The sequence below is a fragment of the Festucalex cinctus genome, chromosome 16, assembly GCF_051991245.1.
Source record: "Festucalex cinctus isolate MCC-2025b chromosome 16, RoL_Fcin_1.0, whole genome shotgun sequence".
NCBI classification, from domain to species: domain Eukaryota; kingdom Metazoa; phylum Chordata; class Actinopteri; order Syngnathiformes; family Syngnathidae; genus Festucalex; species Festucalex cinctus.
Window position 1 is genome coordinate 23,660,731 of NC_135426.1, and position 21,124 is coordinate 23,681,854.

The 21,124-nt window shown below is 40.5% G+C and overlaps 1 protein-coding gene across 13 annotated transcripts in view; it reads left to right on the plus strand.

Annotated features, from left to right (window-relative positions):
* LOC144003913 (adhesion G protein-coupled receptor L3-like) overlaps positions 1 to 21,124 on the plus strand; it is a 202,490-nt gene that overhangs the window by 66,855 nt on the left and 114,511 nt on the right. For all 13 annotated transcript variants that reach the window (XM_077500622.1, XM_077500620.1, XM_077500621.1 and 10 more), the window contains 2 exons: positions 2,084 to 2,150; positions 19,579 to 19,772. In XM_077500622.1, the coding sequence (XP_077356748.1) occupies positions 19,718 to 19,772 (55 nt within the window). In that variant the 5' untranslated portion in view covers positions 2,084 to 2,150; positions 19,579 to 19,717. The remainder of the gene's footprint in view (positions 1 to 2,083; positions 2,151 to 19,578; positions 19,773 to 21,124) is intronic.

Here is a 21,124-nt window from a genome sequence, read left to right on the forward strand (position 1 = left end):
CAGCGGACTCGCTGACGAGTAGATGCGCACAGCGACGCCATCGCTCGCTGCTTACTGTACCTTCACATTTCTTGAAGGACCCGATCAGGAAATCTCTTGAATTGAATTAGGGACGAGTGTGCGTTTGTGAGACGCGCAGCCGTAGTAAGACACGAAGTAACAAAACAAAAGACATAATATGTGTAGCAAAATGTACACATTTATTAGACGCATATTTGTAAGCTTTGCATTGCCTGCATTAAGTGATGCTAACAGCTTTTTTAAAATTAATGACAATGCATGAGTGAGACTCATAGCTTAACTCATTCACTCAAAACATGGAACCTACCAAAATAAAGTTTAGAGTCTCTTCTTTCATCAGGAAAACCCCCCAAACATATTTGCATCTGTTTCGGTTTTGCAGCAATTAGCTACTTGCTTTAAGCCACCTCTTCATGTCAGAAGCTGTATCAAAGCCTTCTGTATGCTCTTGCATAAAAAAACAACAACCAAAAAAACATTTAAAAAATAAACATATAAATATGTTTTTGGGAGTGATGGATAATACTTAAAAAACACATTTCCATGTTTTTGGGTTTGAATGAGGCATGACATATAGCAATTGCAAAGTACATATAGGGTTAGTAAGATGCAAAATAGTAAGAGGTGACAGTTGTAAGGTGCAAGGTAGTAAGATGCATAGCTTGACTCATTCACTCAAAACATGGAACCTACCAAAATAAAGTTTAGAGTCTCTTCTTTCATCAGAAAAAAAAAAAAAAACATATTTGCATCTGTTTCGGTTTTGCAGCAATTAGCATTAGAATATAGATAGCTAAGTTTCATCAATATTCACATTCCTGGTGAAAACACTGTCAAAAAGGGCTTGTTGCAACATGGCACTGGCTGATCTCTTATACTCTGCTGCCACCTGCTGGCTGTTTTTTGTTGTTGTTGTTGTCATAGCTACTTGCTTTAAGCCACCTCTTCATGTCAGAAGCTGTATCAAAGCCTTCTGTATGCTCTTGCATAAAAAAACAACCAAAAAAACATTTAAAAAATAAACGTATAAATATGTTTTTGGGAGTGATGGACAATACTTAAACACATTTCCACGTTTTTGGCTTTGAATGAGGCATGACATATAGCAATTGCAAAGTACATATAGGGTTAGTAAGATGCAAAATAGTAAGAGGTGATAGTAGTAAGTTGCATTTTTTTTAGATTTTTGTGACGCTTAGTTTAATTGGTAGCATAGCTTTCAAAATCTTAGTCAGTACACAAGTCCTAGATTCTCCCGGGCGCAGTAGCATGTTTTCAAAAGTTAAATAAAAACAAACAATTATTTTCAACACAAAATTAAATTCTTCCAAAAAGTCAAAATATCCCAATTTTTACTTATCTTTAGTTTTAATTTCAATCAAAAACAGAAGGTGCAGAGAGTTCCTAGGGTTGACAAAAATGAAAATAAAAACTTTTTTTTTAATTTACATTTAAATTAGTTCCCTGAAGTTAACACAAAAAAAAAAAAAAAAAAAAAAAAAAAAGGTCTTTTATCGGCCATATTATTCTTCAAAATGGCCGATACCTATATTTCTCTTTTTAAATTTACATTTAAATTAGTTACCTGAAGTTAACACATAAAAAAATGTTTTTGATCTATTATCGGCCATATGATTCTTCAAATATGTTATATATGTTATATATATATATATATATATATTTCTCAAAATGCTGAATATCGGCGCCGATAATCGGCCCAGCCGATAATCGGTCTATCCCTAATTCATAAAGCACAAAGCATTGGTGGGCACATAGCACACACGCACACACAGGCACACTCACTCAGATTTAATTATGCCATAGAGATGATTGGCAGATGAATTTACAAAAAAAAATTCCTCAATCAATACATGAATTCGCCGGGCGAGTGACGGCCGACATGGGAAATGTGTTCAAATGGCAACATTCCTCTGGCCTAATCATGAAAACCCAAAGGAAATTCTAAATGCAAATGGCCGTCAGGATTTTCAACGTGTGCTTTTTGAACTCATAAAATGCCTTCTTTCATCCCTCATCTCCATTCCGTTGTGTTTTCCCTCAGAATAAAAAAGAATGCCGGGAGCCACCTGATTGGACGTCAACTGTCCGGCCGGGCATTCGCAAATAAGGTAATCAATCACATTTGCATGCCAAATCTCTTAGTGAGGCCTCCTTGCCTGTAAGTGGTGCTAGCGTGCAGCAGTTTTTCACCAAAACTTCACCGGTTTATCTTAAACTAAAAGACCATTTTTGTGTTTTTATTTTGAGCGTTAAGACTATTGAAGAGTGACTGTGCTGTTTTTTTTTTGTCAAACTTAACTCTTTTACTGCCACACATTATGAAACAAAACAAACAAATCGAACCCCTGTACAGTGCCATTTCGCTGATTACGAGCATTCATCAGATTCCATCAAATTCCGTCACATTTCATTGTAATTCCATACACCAGCAGCCCATTGAAAAGAGACACAATGCTGCCATCTGCTGGCCATAGTTAGGTGGTGTTTTTGATTCCACAACCCATTGATTGACCGGGCATTTAGACGTTGCTCCGTCCATTGACGAAAAAAACCCAAAAACCTAGATGACGTCATTTCACGTTTATGGCAGCATACATCGTGATTTTACTAATCGTTATTAAACGTTTTTGGCAGTCAAAGAGTTAAAGGAAATATATTTGTTTAAAAACATCTTTTAGTGATTTTTTTTATATTTGTCAAAATGTACAACTGCTAGTTGGTATCGGTGAGTACTGAGAGTCTGAGTATCGGTCTGGAAAAAAAAGTGGTATCGAACATCCCTAATATTAAAATGGAAGTGCTATTTAATCCCCCCCCCCCAAAAGACAAAAAAAAATGAATAAAATGAGTTGTATTTCTAAAAATAAAATAAATATTGTTGCTATTTCTTTTTTTTTCTTTTCTTTTTTTTTTTATTGTTGCTCTTTCTAAAAATTCTACTTTTTCTTTGATAGCAGATTTGTAAAATTAAAACATTTAACTGAACGATAAAATATGGATGATTTTTTTTTTTTTTTTTTTATGAAATAGAATAATACATTGTAGAAAGGTCAAATAAAATGTGCGCTCTACAATTGGTCCAATTTCATGAAATACATCCAAAACTAAAATATGTAATTTATAAATTGTTTACAATTAATAACTATTTGAAATACAATGCTACTACTTGATGAAATAAAATATGAAATTACAGTTTCAATTTTGTCAGTGAGTCCCAGTGGCGACTTTGTGCCCGATATTTTGCATTTTTGCATCCGCTCTCGTCATTACTATTCAGTAGATGCACTGTTTGGCACAAGGACAAAAAAAAAAAAAAAGTTTGCATAATTTATTCAAAGCCATCGTGACTGTTTGAAAAATGGCAGGCGGCCTTTTAACTAAATAGACACTTCGGCCCCGCACATAAAACAAGAGAAAACTTTGCTGTGCGTCTGCTCCGCTAAGCGGCAGAACTCGTTCAAGTTCAAATCGGACTGGATTTGACTGGCCGCTCTTTCAGTCCCGCCGTCGCTCGTCTCGGAAATTTGATGTTTGTCCTTCGGTATTCAAATGGCTTCTGTGTGCGGAGAGCGTTTGCCCGGTGCAGTAGTAAAAAAAGAAATATTTTTTCTATTCAATAAGCAATATAAAGGAGTTTGTGTATTATTCGAGTCTGCTGCGTTGCGATTCGCAACTATACAACTGCTACGATTACAATAATGTGACATTATAACCAGGCGCTGTCAATCAAAATGCAGCATTAACTTTGCAAAGGAACAGAATTTTTGCAGAAAAAAAAGACTTAAAAAAAAAAAAATCTATCCTTCCGCAAAGAGCAGTAAATAAGACTAAAACCTAAAAAAATCTTCGCCTCCAGCAGACTGAAATGGGCTAAAGCAGACGTTTCCTAGGGGAGAGGCGCATAAAACCGCCCCCCCCCCCCACAGATCATTCAGGTGTGTCGGCATAAATCCGTTTTTTTTCATAATGGCCCCGAGCGATTTCAGCCACGTCGCCGTGTGTTCCCGACGTGAACAATGAATTTCCGCCGTATCCGGTTGCGGTGCGACACAATGTCAAAACAATCGTCCAGTTTCCCGCTTTGAAAAAGAGCACAAATGGCGTCTGTGGCATCCCAAGCCTTGAAATCCGAGTCGCAAATTACTCCGCGCTCCTTCCGGGTCAGGTCAGGTCAGGTCAGGTCAGGGCAAAAAGACAAGCGCTTTTACGTCGTCGTTTTTAATCCTTTTTGTGTCACCTTGCGCAATAGGAACGTAATCTTGAAGAACTTGTCGACAGCAACAATCGCACAAAAATCTGTGCATCAAGTGGTACGGCTTCTTTCTTTGGTGCTGGTCCTTATGCATGCCAGATCCATCGCGCCAGCATCTACTGAAACTCAAACAGAAGTTGCCTCTACCTCCCCACAGCCCCTTGAATCAGTGGGTGCTGGTGTCTGTGGATCTCACTCTGCCTTATCGATCCTTCCCTCCTTCCTCTCTTTAGTTTTTCCTCTGGTCTCCTGAGATCTCGCTAATTTGTTGGAATTTAGAGGCTTCCGGGGTTGGCGTAAGACTTTAATTTTGTAATCATGAGGTAGGCAGGAAATGTTTGGTCGGTGCTGGATTTCACTTTGATTTATCTTTCTTTTCTCTTTATTTTTTTCTGACCTTTTCTCTGGTCTCCTGACCATTTGAACCTCACGACTCTGGCAAGATTCTGAAGTACCTGGTTAAGGCGAAGGGTAATGGGATTTTTATAAGGTTTTAGGTGAATTAATGAGTATAAATTTATACGTATTTGCACGCACACACGCAAACGCACACACGCAAACGCACGCAAACGCACGCACACATACACACACACACACACACAAAAAAAAAAAAAAGAGCAATGATGATAAGACGTTGAATCAGTAAGACTACCGAATGAACAATTCTGAGCTCTTAAAAAAAATAAAATAAAATAAAATAAATAAAATAAAAAGTACGCTATGGATTTTTTTTTTTTTTTTTGGACTATGGATTAGGATTAAGTTTAGGATTAGATCTTCTGATTATTATAGTTTTGGAATTTTTCATGTTAGTAAGTTTTTATTTTGTTTTGAGTTTTGTTTTTTAAATTTATTTAGTTGTAATTAGTTTTCAAGGTGGTTTTTGTTAATTTTTATTAGTTTTTAGTTATTTAATAAATGGTTACCGGTAGTTTTAGTTTTAGTTAGTTTCGGTATTAGTTTTAGTTTTTTTTTTTTTTTTAATGTGTATTACTTGTGCGCAATATTCCAAAAACACCATGGAAGCGACGTCATCTTTTGGTGCTTTTCTATTGACTGCTGCTCGATGACATCAGTTCTCTGTGACATACTTTCAAACGTCCTCATCCCGGTTAATATCAAACTAAATCTGCTTAAAATCACATTTCAAATCATCCCCAAAGGCTCATGCATTAAATTAATTACCAAAGACTAAAACGAAGGACGTTTTTCCTATAATTTTAGTTAGTTTTATTTTAGTTTTTTTTAAACATAAAATATAGTTTCAGTTAGTGTTCATTTTTTAAAACGCATTTTCGTTTTTATTTTATTTCGTTAACGAAATTGTTTTTGGAATTTTAGTTTTTGTTATTTTTCGGTAGTTTTAGTTAACTGTCCAGGACGTATCTTCAATCAATCAATCAATCAACTTTATTTATTCTTTATTATCAAAGTGCTGGACATCCATAATACAATAAAAAAAGCAAAAAGCCCCCCCCAATAAACACATGAAAACCACAACATGGCGGGGCACAGAAGTACCTTGTAAGGAAAGGCACCCAGGAGGAGTTCATCCACAGTGAGATGGCCGGTCAGATGAGATCTTAGCAGGATTGGGAACGTCTTAGAATGTCCCGAAGATCTGGAAGGAAGTGGCTGGGGAGACCCGACCCGGGTCAAAACATGGACGGGATATCTAATATCTAAACTGGTTCAAAAGAGGCAGACTTCCTGTATCTTTTCAGGCATAGCGTAGATGAGCGAAACTAGATTTTTCTATTTTGATAGTGACAAAGAAACGAAACAATTTGGAGCGGACGACGCACTTCTCATTTGTTCAGGGGTGCCAAAGTCTCATTCAATTTGAACACGGCGCAGACGCCGGTTTCACCAAGCCACTGGCACTCAATTCCCTGACCAGTTGGTTTGGAAACGGGCATGGCGGGTTTTTCTCTGACTGACATCCAACGCACACAGCTGACGCTTTAGTCTGGCGAGTAGAATAACATCATCACCGACGGCGCTCGTATTTCCGCGACGAATATGTCCGCGGCGAGGGGCGGGGACGTGTCGTGACAAATTCCGAATGGATAGTTTTGGCGACTGGTTGGCAGACAAATTGAACGGCGACGTAAAAAAAAAAAAAAAAAAAAAAAAAATGAAAAGCCCCTCGCCATGAGAATAATGATAGCCGAGTCTCGTTAAAGGATGAATTAAAGCCCGTCCCGCTTACAAGTCTGTTACCATCTCCAAAGTTGAGCGGCGCCATCGAGTGTGATGGATCCTCCCCGGAACGAGATTGGAAAATGAGTGATGGGTCGCCAGCCGTCGCGGGGGGGGGGAGAGCGGGGACCCGAGCGGCATCAATTTGGGAACTTGTTTTTAGACGATTTATCGCGGGGATGACTGCACGTCGGCGCCGAAGAACAAAAAGCTACTGAGGAGCCCGCAGGACGAGGACGTTTTCAAAATGGATTTATTGAACTTTTATTTATCCAGCTAAGGCAAATTGAGAAAACGATTCTCACGCCGAGCTGGCAGTACACATTAAATAAAAAAAAAACTCTTTATGACCGCGTTTTGAGTTTGGTCATCGTGTCAGGATGTTTGTCAGGTGCTATGTCGATTGTGATCATATTTATAGTTTGAATTTGAATCGATTCGAGAATTGCGCGATGTAATATCGCGATATATTGCCGAATCGATTTTTTTTAACACCCCTAGTATTTACATCGTTACATTTCTTTCATTAATTGCACAGATTCTCTTCATCATTCACACGCAATTTCTGAGCGGGCCGAATTGTTGTTTGCGGCACGCGAGTGGCCGAGTAGAACTGAACCGGAATGCAATTAGGGACTTGGACCAAGGACTCCATCGGCGATTGCTTGGCTCGGCGCGGACTAAAATGTGCCGTGGAGCGCCGTATATATTCCCCTCACGGACGAGATTACACGTCTTATTCTTTCCAGTTTAATCCCCTCAGCCCTCGTTTGTATCAATCCAAATCCTTTCTGCCGATCCATGTTGTGCATTTTTAATGGCGGCGACTGTAACAGAAGGGCCTAATTCCGCTCTTTCTCTTTTCCAGCCTGCGGCCAGCGCGGATTTAGATTACCGTGCTTTTACTAAGACTCTTCAGTGGAGTCGTTTTTTTTTTTTATTAAATAAAAACAAAAAAAGTCCAGTGAAGTCATTGAAATGGGCATTGATGAATTTAGTTCATTACATTTGGTCACAATAAATCAGAGTACATAAACTTTTTAAATTAATTCTTTACCCTTCCTCATTGACTAACTAATGAATGTAAAAAAAACAAAAACAAATTAATATTAACTCTTTTACTGCCACACGTTATCAAAAAAACAAAACAAAAAAAACAACCCCGAACGTGCCAGCCGATTTCGAGCATTTTAACTCATCTTTCAAGGAAAACGGAATATTGTGCACTATTACGACATAAACATGGTGGATACCACATGAAAGATCAGCTTCCATACTTTCATTAAAAAAAAAAAAAAGTGTATTTCGTTCTTTAGTAATCACTATTTGAAAATAGGTCATTTGATTGACAATCAAGCGAAAATCAAAAAATGAGAAAACATACTTTTATATTTAGATCCATTTTGTGCACAACAATGACTTTGATACGAATATTTTTTTTGTTTTGTTTAGTGACGGTTTATGAATTTGATTTAATGTGACAAAGGCCCTTGATCATTGAAAACGTTAGCATCATGTTTCATTGTTAATTCCATACACTTTGAGCCCATTGAAAAGAGATAAAATGCTGCCATCTGCTGGCCATAGTTAGCGGCTGTTTTTGATTCCACAATCCTTTGAACAGGCAGGCAGCGCTACATTTGACGTTGCACTTCCCATTGATTAAAAAAAAAAAAAAAAAAAAATGAAGTTGACGTCATTTAACTCATTTACTCCCAATAACTTATAAATACGTTATATTTTAGATATTGCCATGCTCCCAAAGATGTATTTATAAGTTTTGGCTTGGATGCAAACTCTGAACTGAAGAGAATGCTTGAAGCAATGGTAGTTATTACAAAAACGGCCAACACATGGCAGCAGAGTATAAGAGACCAAAAAGGTCTTTTTCCCCACTATTTTAAACAGATTTGTGAATAATGATGAAACTTAGCCATATTCTAATGCTAATTGATGCAAAATGGAAACGGATAGAAATACACTTTTTGGAGCAAGTGAGAAATTGCCGCGATAACTGGGTGAAATTGCCTAGTTTGTACTTTTAACTAATTTGCTCCCAATAACGTGTAAATACGTTGTTTTTTTTAAATGTTCTAAGTGTCCCAAAGACGTATTTATACGTTTTTTTTAATTTGTTTTTTTTTAATGCCAGAGCATACAGAAGGCTTTGATGCAGCCTCTCCACTGCACAGAACGGTTGCAGAAATGGTAGTTATTACACAAACGGCCAGCAGGTGGCAGCAGAGCAATAGAATCATACTTTTTATTTTTTATTTATTTTTTTCCCTGATGAAAGAAGAGACTCTAATCTTTCTTTTGGTAGGTTCCACGTTTTTATAGCAATAGGACACAATATTCAATGGGCCTTGCAAAATCTGTCAAAATCCAGTAAAACAGCAAAAATGTCCTGGGAGTGAATAAGTTAATGTTTATACATTGTGATTTTACTAATTGTTATTAAACGTTTTTGGGGTTAATTTCCTCTAATAAAACTGCTGCTGTGATTACGTAACTCTGCAAAAAAAGAAAACAAAATCCTGCTGTGTCTTGCTTAGAGTAAATATAAGATACACTGCTGGACAGCTGGGATAAAAAAAAACAACAAAAAAACAGAAAGAAAGACTTAGAATTCAAGGAGCAAAGCGATCTATCATCGGGTGTTTGAGGTCCCGCTAAGATCAGGCACCTCGAGACCGGCGGCGGTGATTCTTTTTTTTTTTTTTTTTTTCTTACAGCTCTGAGAGCATTTGCCTCGACAAGAGAGGCGTGTATTGCTCTCTTTGTACGAGACGTACCCCGTGAGGATGTTTGCCCAGACCAATCAAACTCCATTCACTTCTCGTCTGAGGACCGCCAGAGCCCACCGCTTGACTGCGGGCGAGCTCTCGACACTCGCGTGCTTGGCAGGCGCCTCTTCCCTGTGGCTCGGGGGGGGGGGGGGAGGGAAACAAAAACAAAAAAAAACAAACAAACACCCCCACCTCCATTAACTCATTCACTGCCAGTCCAGGACAAAAAAAAATCTTTGAAGTCTAAAACCGTCTATGGCAGTGAATGTGTTAAAGTTGGATGTCCGCATGTTTTGAATATTCTTGGAGACTACACAAAAGTTGTTGTTTTTTTAACTATGTGTAGTAAACGCTGCAATTTACTGTTGTTGCTTTAATACCAAGTTGATGCATAACGAAAAAGCTTTTTTGCACATTGTTTTATTGCGTGTGCAGGAAAAAATGAATCTTTGACGTCTAAAGCCGTCTATGGCAGTGAATGTGTTAAAGATGATTATCTGTGATTTTTTTCTGGAGGAGAGCCTTTGGGAGAACGGTTAGTAACCAGGAAGGCATCAGAAATGGTTTGAGTTGTTTTTTGTTTTTGTTTTTTTAAAGGCTGGGAGTGATGCGTCATCTCAGTTTTCCTCACCTGGAACCGTCAGATTGCAGAAGGTTCATCTTAAAGGTTGAACAATTTGTGGTGCAGGAGAGTGGGGACCATACTTTGGTTTACATTGGCAGCCATTTTCAAAGCAGAATACCCCATATAGACCCTTTCATGGCCCCACGTCACGATGACGTCACACCGCTGGAGGCAACGAAGTGCAGCTCGAAGTAAACAACGCTGGTTGTCTGTCGAAAATGTCGTCTTGTTGTGTTTTTGGTTGCCAGAACCGTGGACAAACAAAAAGTAGAAATTCTATCGCATCCCAGCCTCTGCCAGTCAGAGTAATCGCAGGTGGTTAAACGCGATTAGGCGAAAGGACTGGACTGTCTGAGACTATCATCAACGATGCTCGTGTTTGCAGCGCACACTTCATATCAGCTAAGATTAAACGATCAGATTCAGCCTGGACAATATGAGCTAGAATTAGTTGTGATTGAAATGACTGAACTCTTTGACTGCCAAAAACGTTTAATAACGTTGAGTAAAATCACCATGTATGCTGCCGTAAACGTTAAGTGACGTCAACTTTTTTTTCTTTTTTTTTGTGTGTGTGTGTGTGAATATATGAGTGGTCAGTGCAACGTCCAAGTGCAGCGCAGTGAGTTGTGAAATCCAAAACACCCACTAACTATGGCCAGCAGATGGCAGCGGTAGCTGCTCGGGCCCTAACTAGAGCTGCGAATTACAATGAAACATGATGCAATCTGATGAAATAAAACGATTTCAACACTGACTTGAATGATCAAAGCTTTTGTAACATTAAACCTAATTTGACGGAGCGTCACTCAACAAAAAAATATTAGTGTCAAAGTCACTGTTGTGGACAAAATGTATCTTTTCTTTTCAATTTTCGCTCAATGTCACTCAAATGACCTATTTTCAAATGGTGATTACTAAAGATCGGAATAAGGTAGAAACATAGTTTTTGTTTTTTTCCTAATGAAAGAATGGAATGCGATCTTTCATGTGGTACCCATGTTGTTTATATAGCAAAAAGAACACAATATTCTGTTTGCTTCGAAAAATGAGTTAAAATGCTCGAAATCCGCTGGCATTGGGGGTTGTTTTTTTTGATAACGTGTGGCAGTAAAAGAGTTAAGTTATTATTTGTGGGATTCTTTTTACATGCACGGACTTGCAAAAAGTCGGTGTTTATGTGCTACATGCGCGAATGCTAACCGGAATTAAGCTTTGCTTTGATAGTGCAAGCCCCGTGTAGGGTGCGCACCATCTCCGTCCGGGGTGTTGAAAGTTTTTTTTTGCAATAGCACTGAAATCAATCCACTGTGCTGTTATGGTTTATTTCGAGATTGTTTTGGGCCAAAACAAATCGTCCCAGAGAGCAGATGGAAGGCGGTATTAACGTGGTAATCACTTCTGGATTGAGTGTACTGCCTGGCTGAGGACGCTGCGCAATTCCTGTTTTAAAGATTTCATTAGATTTTGTGCACGGCGTCAGATAATGATATTGAAATGCGACGCGCTGTTGGGATCAGCGCTATTGACATTGGCTGTTGCGCGGACGCCAAGCTGGAATTGATGTTTGTGTGTTGTGCACGTCATTGCTTTTTCCTCCTCCTCCTCCTCAAATCTGACTGTGAATGAAGTGGAAAATTATGCATGTGGTGTGTTAGTCGGGAGGAAATTGAGACCTGAAGTCAAATACAAATAAGCCTGCAAAAGAAACAAGTGTGAAACTCAACTTTGGAAACAAGCGAAAGAGCCTTCTGCTGCTTGTAAATCACACTGGAGCAAGTGAGAAAGTCACCATGTTCGAGATTGCCGCGATAACTGGGTGAAATTGCCTAGTTTGTACTTTTAACTCATTTGCTCCCAATAACGTGTAAATACGTTTTTTTTTAATGTTCTAAGTGTCCCAAAGACGTATTTATACGTTTTTCTTCTTCATTTTTTTGTTTTTTTATGCTTGAGCATACAGAAGGTTTTGATTCAGCCATGCTTTTATAGCCATAATACACAATATTCTGTGGGCCTTGCAAAATCAGTCAAAATCTAGGAAAACAGCCGGGAGCGAACGGGATTGCGCAATGTGAAAATGGCGGCGAGTGAATGAGTTAAGGACGTTTTTTTAAGGCGGTCTTGATTGTCAGGTTTTTGGTGCTAGTAACGCTAGTGCAATGGGAAGAAAAAAAGGTCAGATTCCGCTTGCTCCAGAGAAATCGGCTGATGTGAATGTCAATGCGTGGTTCCGACCATACCATGAATGCCTTGGCCGGTGTTATAATCTAGACTTGTTTGTCAGGTTTTAAATGGTTTGAGATTCACTCGCCGCCATTTTCACATTTCGCAATCCCGTTCGCTCCCGGCTGTTTTACTGGATGTTGACTGATTTTACAAGGTCCACAGAATATTGTGTTCTATTGCTATAAAAGCATGGAACCTCTCAAAAGAAAGATTAAAGTCTCTTCTTTCATCAGGAAAAAAAAAGTATGTTTCTATCTGTTTCCGTTTTGCAGCATTTAGCATTAGAAAAGAGCTAAGTTTCATCAGTTTTCACAAATCTATTCAAAATTCTAATTGAGCTTTTTTTTCTACATGGCCCTGGTTGATCTCTTTTGCTCTGCTGCCACCTGCTGGCCGTTTGTGTAATAACTACCATTTCTGCAACCGTTCTTTGCAGTTGAGGCTGCATCAAAGCCTTCTGTATGCTCTAGCAAAAAAAAACGTATAAATACGTCTTTGGGACACTTAGAACATTTAAAAAAACGTATTTATACGTCATTGGGAGCAAAGGAGTTTTAAGTGACTCTGGTGTAATGGAAATAAGACTCCATTCATTCTGTTCCAGAACAGAAGGATAACTGTACTGTTTGAATGAAATAACGGGCAGTGTTCTGTGGAGCAATGCAGAATGACCTTCGTTCAGCAAAGGCTTTAAACTAGTCCGGTTTCAAGCGGCCTCAATCTTGCTGACCGATTTCAACCGCGACTCAAGACACGTCATGTTTTGCTGGGCCGCGCATCCATCGTACCAATAACTCTTCCAATGCCGCTGACCCGGATCTGTGTAAAAACTGCTCGCGCTGGCAGCCGCAGCCCAGCGATTATATTGACCCCGAACTCCGTACGCGTTGAGATCAAACCACTTTCGACGTCTTAACGTACCCCGAACGCCTCAGTGGTGAGCGGAGCACGCCGATTTCTTCCGGCGCCCGATAAATGGCAAACAAAGTAAGGGTTGCCGTGGTAACCTTGAGCCAATCTACTGTGCCGTCATCCCCGCTGTGCATCTTGTCGTTTTTTCTACGCGTCATTTCCTCTCTTGGATCGGGTTGCGCTCAGGAGGGAAGGGTTGGGTTTGGGGGGGGGGGGGGGTCCCGTTACTTAAACCGAGCCATCAGTCACACTCAAGAGGCTGATCGTGGAGGACCAGTCAGTGAGCGCACAGGCTAAAGTTAGCGCCATTATCTGCCTGTCAGTGGCTGGCTGCGTTGGGGTCCCTTGCGGGGAGCCAATTGTGCAAGTGGATGCCGAGCTCCGCACGTTGTCAAGCTTCAGGGATGTCACGGGCCTATTCATCTTCAGCTCTCCAATACAATCAACCCTTCACCTCGGTGCCAATGAAAAACTCATCTATTCGTGCCTATCTGCATATTTTTGTGCTCTGCATTGCCACAAGAGGAGGAAGCAGATTGGGAAACGTTTCGGAGAAAGATCTTGATTGACTATTGACGGTGGTGGAGTTAAACAGCTGATCAGATGCTAATGGCTAAGTCACGTACAGTCAAAGGTATGAAATTTAGGTCCAGAAAGTAAACAAGCTCACTGGATTTGACATCCTTTGTGTTAACTCATTCACTCGCCGCCATTTTCACAGAAGCAATCCCGTTGGCCGTTTTACTGGATTTTGACTGATTTTGCAAGGCCCACAGAATATTATTTTATATTGCTATAAAAGCATGGAACTATCAAAAGAAAGATTAAAACTCATTCACTGCCAGTCATTATAGAAAATTTTTACATTTCCAATACTCACGTGATATTACATTCAATAATTATATATAAACCGAATCTACCAAATAACAGAATAGACTCCCTACTTTTTGTCCCGTCCCGTTCTTTTATAATTGGCAGCAGAAAAATGTAGGTTTGCCAAAATACAGCCATTTCTCCCATGGACTCTGAAACTGTGATTATTTCCTATAAAATGGGGCAATGATGTCATCTACCGGTGGTTGGGCATCAGTAAAGTTGTTTCCAAGTTTGATATTTACAGTGGAGCATGCTCAGATTCGCCCCCATTTAGCACCGCTCTAAAAAATACAATTGACAAGTATACTTGTCAAAGGCAGTGAATGAGTTAAAGTCTCTTCTTTCATCAGGAAAAAAAAGAATGTTTCTATCTGTTACCGCATTAGAAGAGAGCTAAGTTCCATCAGTTTTCACAAATCTATTTTTTTTTCAAGATGGCCCTGGTTGATCTCCTTTGCTCTGCTGCCACCTGCTGGCCGTTTGTGTAATAACTACCATTTCTGCAACCGTTCTTTGCAGTTGAGAGGCTGCATCAAAGCCTTCTGTATGCTCTAGCATAAAAAAAACAAAACAAAACCGTATAATTACGTCTTTGGGACACTTAGAGCATTAAAAAAAACGTATTTATACGTTATTGGGAGTAAATGAGTTAAAAACCGAGATGTGTTTTTTTGTACCGTAATGTTATAAGATGAGTTTGAAGTAATGTGTTTGCATTCTACTATTTGATAGTTTGAGGCCCTCCAAAAATCCCATATCAATCTGACCGTCTTGGTTTTTAATCACCGACCGCTGAAGATTTCCCCTGGCGAGTGCATCAATGAAAACCTGAGAGAGTGCTGCCACAGATGAACCTTCATTGTACACCTGATTTGCATAAATGCACACGGCCATGCAAGATCGGCATCTGTCATTGGAATGTGATCCCGCTTCATTACAACATGTTCGGAGGATGCCACGAGAAACACCGCTTGAGTAAGTGGACCCCATCGGAAAGCGCCAAGGATCGAGTTAACATGTCTGTGCTTCGGTCTTGTTATAGTTTGGCGTCGCCGTGCATGAAAGCTTTCTTTTGTCCTCAAGCTCTGGAAACTGTGTCCACAGATTATTTGCATCAGGCAAAAAGCACGGTGGCTAACATGTAAATTTGTAGTTGTGTATTCAATGTTCTTAACTCATTTGCTCCCAATAACGTGTAAATACGTTTTTAACGTTCTAAGTGTCCCAAAGACGTATTTATACGTTTTTTTTGTTTTGTTTTTTATGCTAGAGCATACAGAAGGCTTTGATGCAGCCTCTCAACTGCAAAGAACGGCTGCAGAAATGGTAGTTACAAACGGTCAGCAGGTGGCAGCAGAGCAAAGGAGATCAACCAGGGCCATGTAGAAAAAAAGCTAAATTACTTACAATTTTAAATAGATTTGTGAAAACTGATGAAACTCAGCTCTCTTCTAATGCTAATTGCTGCAAAACGGAAACAGATAGAAACATACTTTTTTTTCCTGATAAAAGAAGAGACTTTAATCTTTCTTTTGATAGGTTCCATGCTTTTATAGCAATAGAACACGATATTCTGTGGGCCTTGCAAAATCCAGTAAAACAGCCGGGAGCGAACGGGATTGCGAAACGTGAAAATGGCGGCGAGTGAATGAGTTTTAAAAAGTATGTGAAGCATTTCTTTCATTTTTTTTTTAAATGTTTTTTTGTTGTCAGAAAAGCCAGCTCCCACGGCGCTGTAAATGACTCACCAGGCTTTGTTCAAAATAACTGTTAATGTTTAAGACCGTGTTCCAGATCAAGGAGATCAATCAATGTGTAGTCCAATCAAACCTGAAGGATCAAACGTTCAAGGATCCGGACTTACTTGAACTGATCAAGTTTTGGTTTGTCCATCTAGGTGACTCTGGAGCAAGAGTAAAAACCAGTTTTTCCCAGTTCCAGAGCAATTAGCTAACCAGAGCTGGGATTTCCTGTGTCAACCTTTAGAAATCTGAGGTGCGGGTTGCAACTGGTCTAAAAAACCTGAATGGGGCAGTGTGTGAATATCAGGTCTTGTTTGAACTGATTCGTACCTCCAAAGCTGTGGAAAAGCCAAACGCAAGACGTTTCAAAGCAATTAACGCAAAGGAAAAGATGCACTTTAGAAATCAGGGGGGAGAAAAAAAATGACTTTGCCAAAGTAGTGAAATGTGATCAAGTAGTCCCCTTGATGTTGCTGGGAACAGCTATCGCTGGACTTGCTAAACATTGGCCATAGTATCTAAGGGAGTTATCTTAAATCCGACTCACTCGAGGTACCCTTGAAACGTCGCTGGCGTAATGTATCACACGAGACTCCTTCTGGAATACAAGACAAGTTGGCATGGCTGGACTACTATCTTGTTTTTTTTATCTTGTTGTCCAAGCTGTTCTCATAAATATATATTTTATGATGTCCTCACTTGGCGGCGTGTGCCTCTTCCTGTACTGGTTTTCATTTATTTAGGGAGCAAATTAACTACTATGATGGTCGAGTCTGCATTTAGTGGAGTTTCTCAGCGGACAGTCTGCCATGTATATTCTGGATATCTAAAAAGAACAAGATTCCTATACCCAAAACCCAAATAATATCCGAAACCTACTGGACCCTTTACCTAACCCAACCCTACACCCTATAGCTTAACCCTATAATATTAATATGTATCCTCAACCTAATCCGATCTCTAACCCGAACCATATACCCAATTCCCGAACCCTAAACCTTAAACTCAGACTCATAAACACCATTGAAAACCCCAAACCTCAACCATATACCTAATTTTATCATATAGCCTGGACCCAAACCTAACCATATACCCAATACCATCCATCCATCCATCCATCCATCCATCCACCCAAACCATCCATTCATCCATCCATCCACCCAAACATCCATCCATCCATCCATCCATCCACCCACCCAAACCATCCATCCATCCATCCATCCATCCATCCACCCAAACCACCCATCCATCCACCCAAACCATCCATCCATCCATCCATCCATCCACCCAAACCATCCATTCATCCATCCATCCACCCAAACATCCATCCATCCATCCATCCATCCACCCAAACCATCCATCCATCCATCCATCCATCCATCCATCCATCCAAACCATCCATCCATCCATCCATCCAAACCATCCATTCATCCATCCATCCATCCATCCATCCACCCAAACCATCCATTCATCCATCCATCCACCCAAACATCCATCCATCCATCCATCCACCCAAACCATCCATCCATCCATCCAGCCATCCATCCAAACCATCCATCCATCCACCCAAACCATCCATCCATCCATCCACCCAAACCATCCACCCAAACATCCATCCATCCATCCACCCAAACCATTCATCCATCCATCCACCCAAACCATCCATCCATCCATCCATCCATCCATCCAAACCATCCATCCATCCACCCAAACCATCCATCCATCCATCCACCCAAACCATCCATCCATCCAAACCATTCTTCCATCCACCCAATCCATCCATCCATCCATCCATCCAAACCATCCATCCATCCATCCATCCATCTTCTTCCGCTTATCCGAAGTCGGGTCACGGGGCAGCAACTTTAGGAGGGAAACCCAGACTTTCCCTCTCCCCAGCCACTTCAACCAGCTCCTCCGGCGGGATCCCAAAGGCGTTCCCAGGCCAGCCGAGAGACATAGTCCCTCCAGCGTGTCCTGGGTCGTCCCCGGAGCCTCCCGCCGGTGGGACATGCCCGGAACACCTCTCCAGGGAGGCGTCCAGGAGGCATCGGAACCAGATGCCCGAGCCACCTCAGCTGGCTCCTCTCAACGTGGATACCCAATACCCAAAATCTAAATTAAACCAAACTGTAAACACTACCCAAACTCTATATCTGATACATAAACACTAACCCAATCCTTAAGCAATAACGCCAAACCCTAAATCCTCTTCCACTTACCCCAAAACCCACTAATCCAAACCTGAACCAACTACCTGGTTACCCCACCACCAATATTTCCTGCTATTGCCGAAATAGAATTCCGCAAAACCTTGATCAAGTGTCCCCTCCAATGGTCAAAGTGGCGCACCTTGGATTCGTGATCGCTGCCCTCTTGGTCTAAACCTTTTATTATCTCCAGCATAAACAATCTGATTACACTAATCTGGGATTTTTGGGGACTCATCAGGATGAGGATTATAAAACGGTTACATGCCAGCGCAATGATTGCCCCGGCATGTCTCGAGTATATAGAGCAGAGGGGCCGTGAGCCAGGACGACCCCCCCAGTTGGAAAAGCACTCTCTTCAATGCGGTTGGGATTGTGTCTGACATCCTTTGCCTCACACCACTTTGCAGAGATTATGTCGTTGCAGCAGATTTTGTCTGCTTTTGGATAATAGACGGCCTAATCATTGGAGATCGTGATATATAATCTCACCAGATTACAGACCATCAATCAATGTAATCTCCGCATTGTATGCATTAAAAGCCTTAATGATTATTTTTATGTTAGACCATATACACAATAAACAATTTCCTGAACCCCAACCCCAAATTTGATTGAACACTGAAAAGGAGTTGAAGATTTGAGAGGGTTTTGTCCTTTGATTTGACTAAACTCCATCACAAACCTAAACATAATCCTCACTCTAAACCAGGGGTGTCCAAACTTTTTCATTTGAGGGCCACATACAGAAAATACGAAGGACGCAAGGGCCACGTAATGTTATGAAGAGAAATCGTGTGCTTTTGCATATTTAGAAAAATGCTCCAGTATATAAACCAATTTATTTGTAATATGGCAGTCGGGTTATTATAGTTTTGGAATATTTCATTTTAGTCTTCATTTTGTTTTGAGTTTTGTTTTTTTAAACCTAGTTAGTTGTAATTATTTTTCAGGGTGGTTCTGTTTTTTTTATTTTTATTGGTTTTAGTTCTTTAATAAATGCTTAGTTTTAATTTAGTTAGTTTCAGTATTTTTTTTATTTTTTTTATTTTTATGTGTATTACTTGTGCGCAATATTAAAAAAAACACCATGGGCTCAACGTCATCATTCCGGTTTATATCAAAATAAATCTACTAAAAATCACATTTAAAATCATCCCCAAAGGCTCACGCATTCAATTCATTACCAAAGACTAAAACGAAGGACGTTTTCGCTATAATGATAGTTTTATTTTAGTTGGTTTTGTAAACCTAAAATGTAGCTTCAGTTAGTTGTCCTTTTGTTAACGAAATTGTTTTTTGAATTTAATTTTAGTTTTTTTCCATTAGTTTTAGTGAACTAAAATAACCTTTAATGGCACCTGTTTCTCGATATCCTCCCTTCTTACTTTGACCATCTCCAAACATTTTTGTTTTTATTTTATTTGAACTGAGTCAAACGCCATTTTTTAGCATATGTCGCGGGCTACTAAAAAAATGGACGGCGGGCCGCAAATGGCCCCCGGGCCGTAGTTTGGACACCACTGCTCTAAACTAACAGAACCCTGATCAATCATCTGTAACGCTTGGCCTTTTACACTCTTACCCTTAAGCACCTTAAGCAACTCTGTCATTGTCAACTCAAACAACGACATGACCCGAATCCCGCTGTTGTGTATACGCCGTCCATTTTACGTCCATTTTGTATTTCTCTTCCCAGGAGGCTTTGGACATCAGCGGGTCGCGGTGCGAGTGGCACCAAAAGAGAAACCGGCACGTCGTCGCTCTGCTTTCTGACCTGAAGGCCTGAGTGCTGAACTCCAGCGTTAGCAAGCGGGCGGTACGAGGCGGGGGAGGCCATGTGGACCGCACGCCTGCTCGTCCTCGCCAGCCTCTTCGCTCCGGCCGCTCCGGGTACGTTCACGTACGGTTTTGCCGAGTCCGAACGTTGAATGCTGAAAACGTCGAGACAAATGTTTGCGAGTGACGATCGGCATCAAAAATAGTTTTCGTTTGAATGCGGACAGACCAGCATTCCTGCTGTTATTTTTCACAAACAATCTGGTTTGAATGCTCAACTTTATTTATAAAGCGCTTTAAAACAGACGCTGTATGCAAAGTGCTGTACGTAAACATCAGTTTTGCAGTAAACAAGAACAAAGCAAACATTTTGAAGGGCGAATACAGGTTTGTTTTTTTTGTTTTTTACAATACATTTTACATCAGTAAATAAATAAGAAGTAGTGAATAAAGAGATACATAAATAAGTAGACTAAACATCAAAGTCATACACACCACAAAACAACTTCCTAATATTTCGTGGTCGGTCGTTCCAAAGGGAGGGACCGGCAACAGCAAAGGCTCCATTTCCTCTAAGCCTCCGCTTAGCACTCGGTACCTCCAATTGAGTCCGGTCTGATGACCTGAGGCACCTGGCAGGTGTGTAGCGCTCGGCGAGATAAGGTGGAGCAACACCATTGAGAGATTTGAGAAAAAATAGAAGAATCTTAAAATGGATTCTAAATTTCACGGGCAGCCAGTGAAGAGAGGCCCGTGTAGGGGGTTATATGTTCCCTCTTACGGGCACCAGTAAGGAGACGAGCAGCCAGCATTTTGGACAAGCTGGAGACGCTGCAGGGAGGACTGGCTGATCCCAAAAATAAAGTGCGCTACAATAATCCAGCCGAGATGGAACAAAGGCATGCTGAGAGGAAAAAAAAGGAAACACTAATTCTATGGTTCTTCACAAATGTATTATTTCATTACAGTCCTGAGACGCGAGCATTCGTAGTTATTTTGCATCACAGACAATGCGAGACAAGCGATTCCCATTGTTTGTTTTGCTTCCAAAATGTCTTGCCGTAATGCTGAGAGACAAGTGTGCATTGTTATGATAGCGCGGTCGTGCAGCTGGAGAGGGAATTTCTCCACCGTGACATTTCCCCTGAGAGGTTCACGCCAGAGACTGTTGGCCTACTTTGGGATCTCCAGTCCCCCTTTTGTCTGCAAGTATGGACATGCATCAGGGCGTGTACGAGGTTCGGGTGGAGGGTAGCAACATAAGTCACACAGGGATTAGATAAAAAAAACAAAACAATTGTCACCCGGTTGAAATGCACATAAATGAAACGGCCCCCCCACTCCCCTGCACCATTGTTTTTGGTCACAGTGAATAACAATAGAAAAATCAATGCGGCAAACAGCAGGCACATTAATCATGTGTTCCCGGGCATGTAAAAAGGCTCTGGGATAGATTTGATATTCTT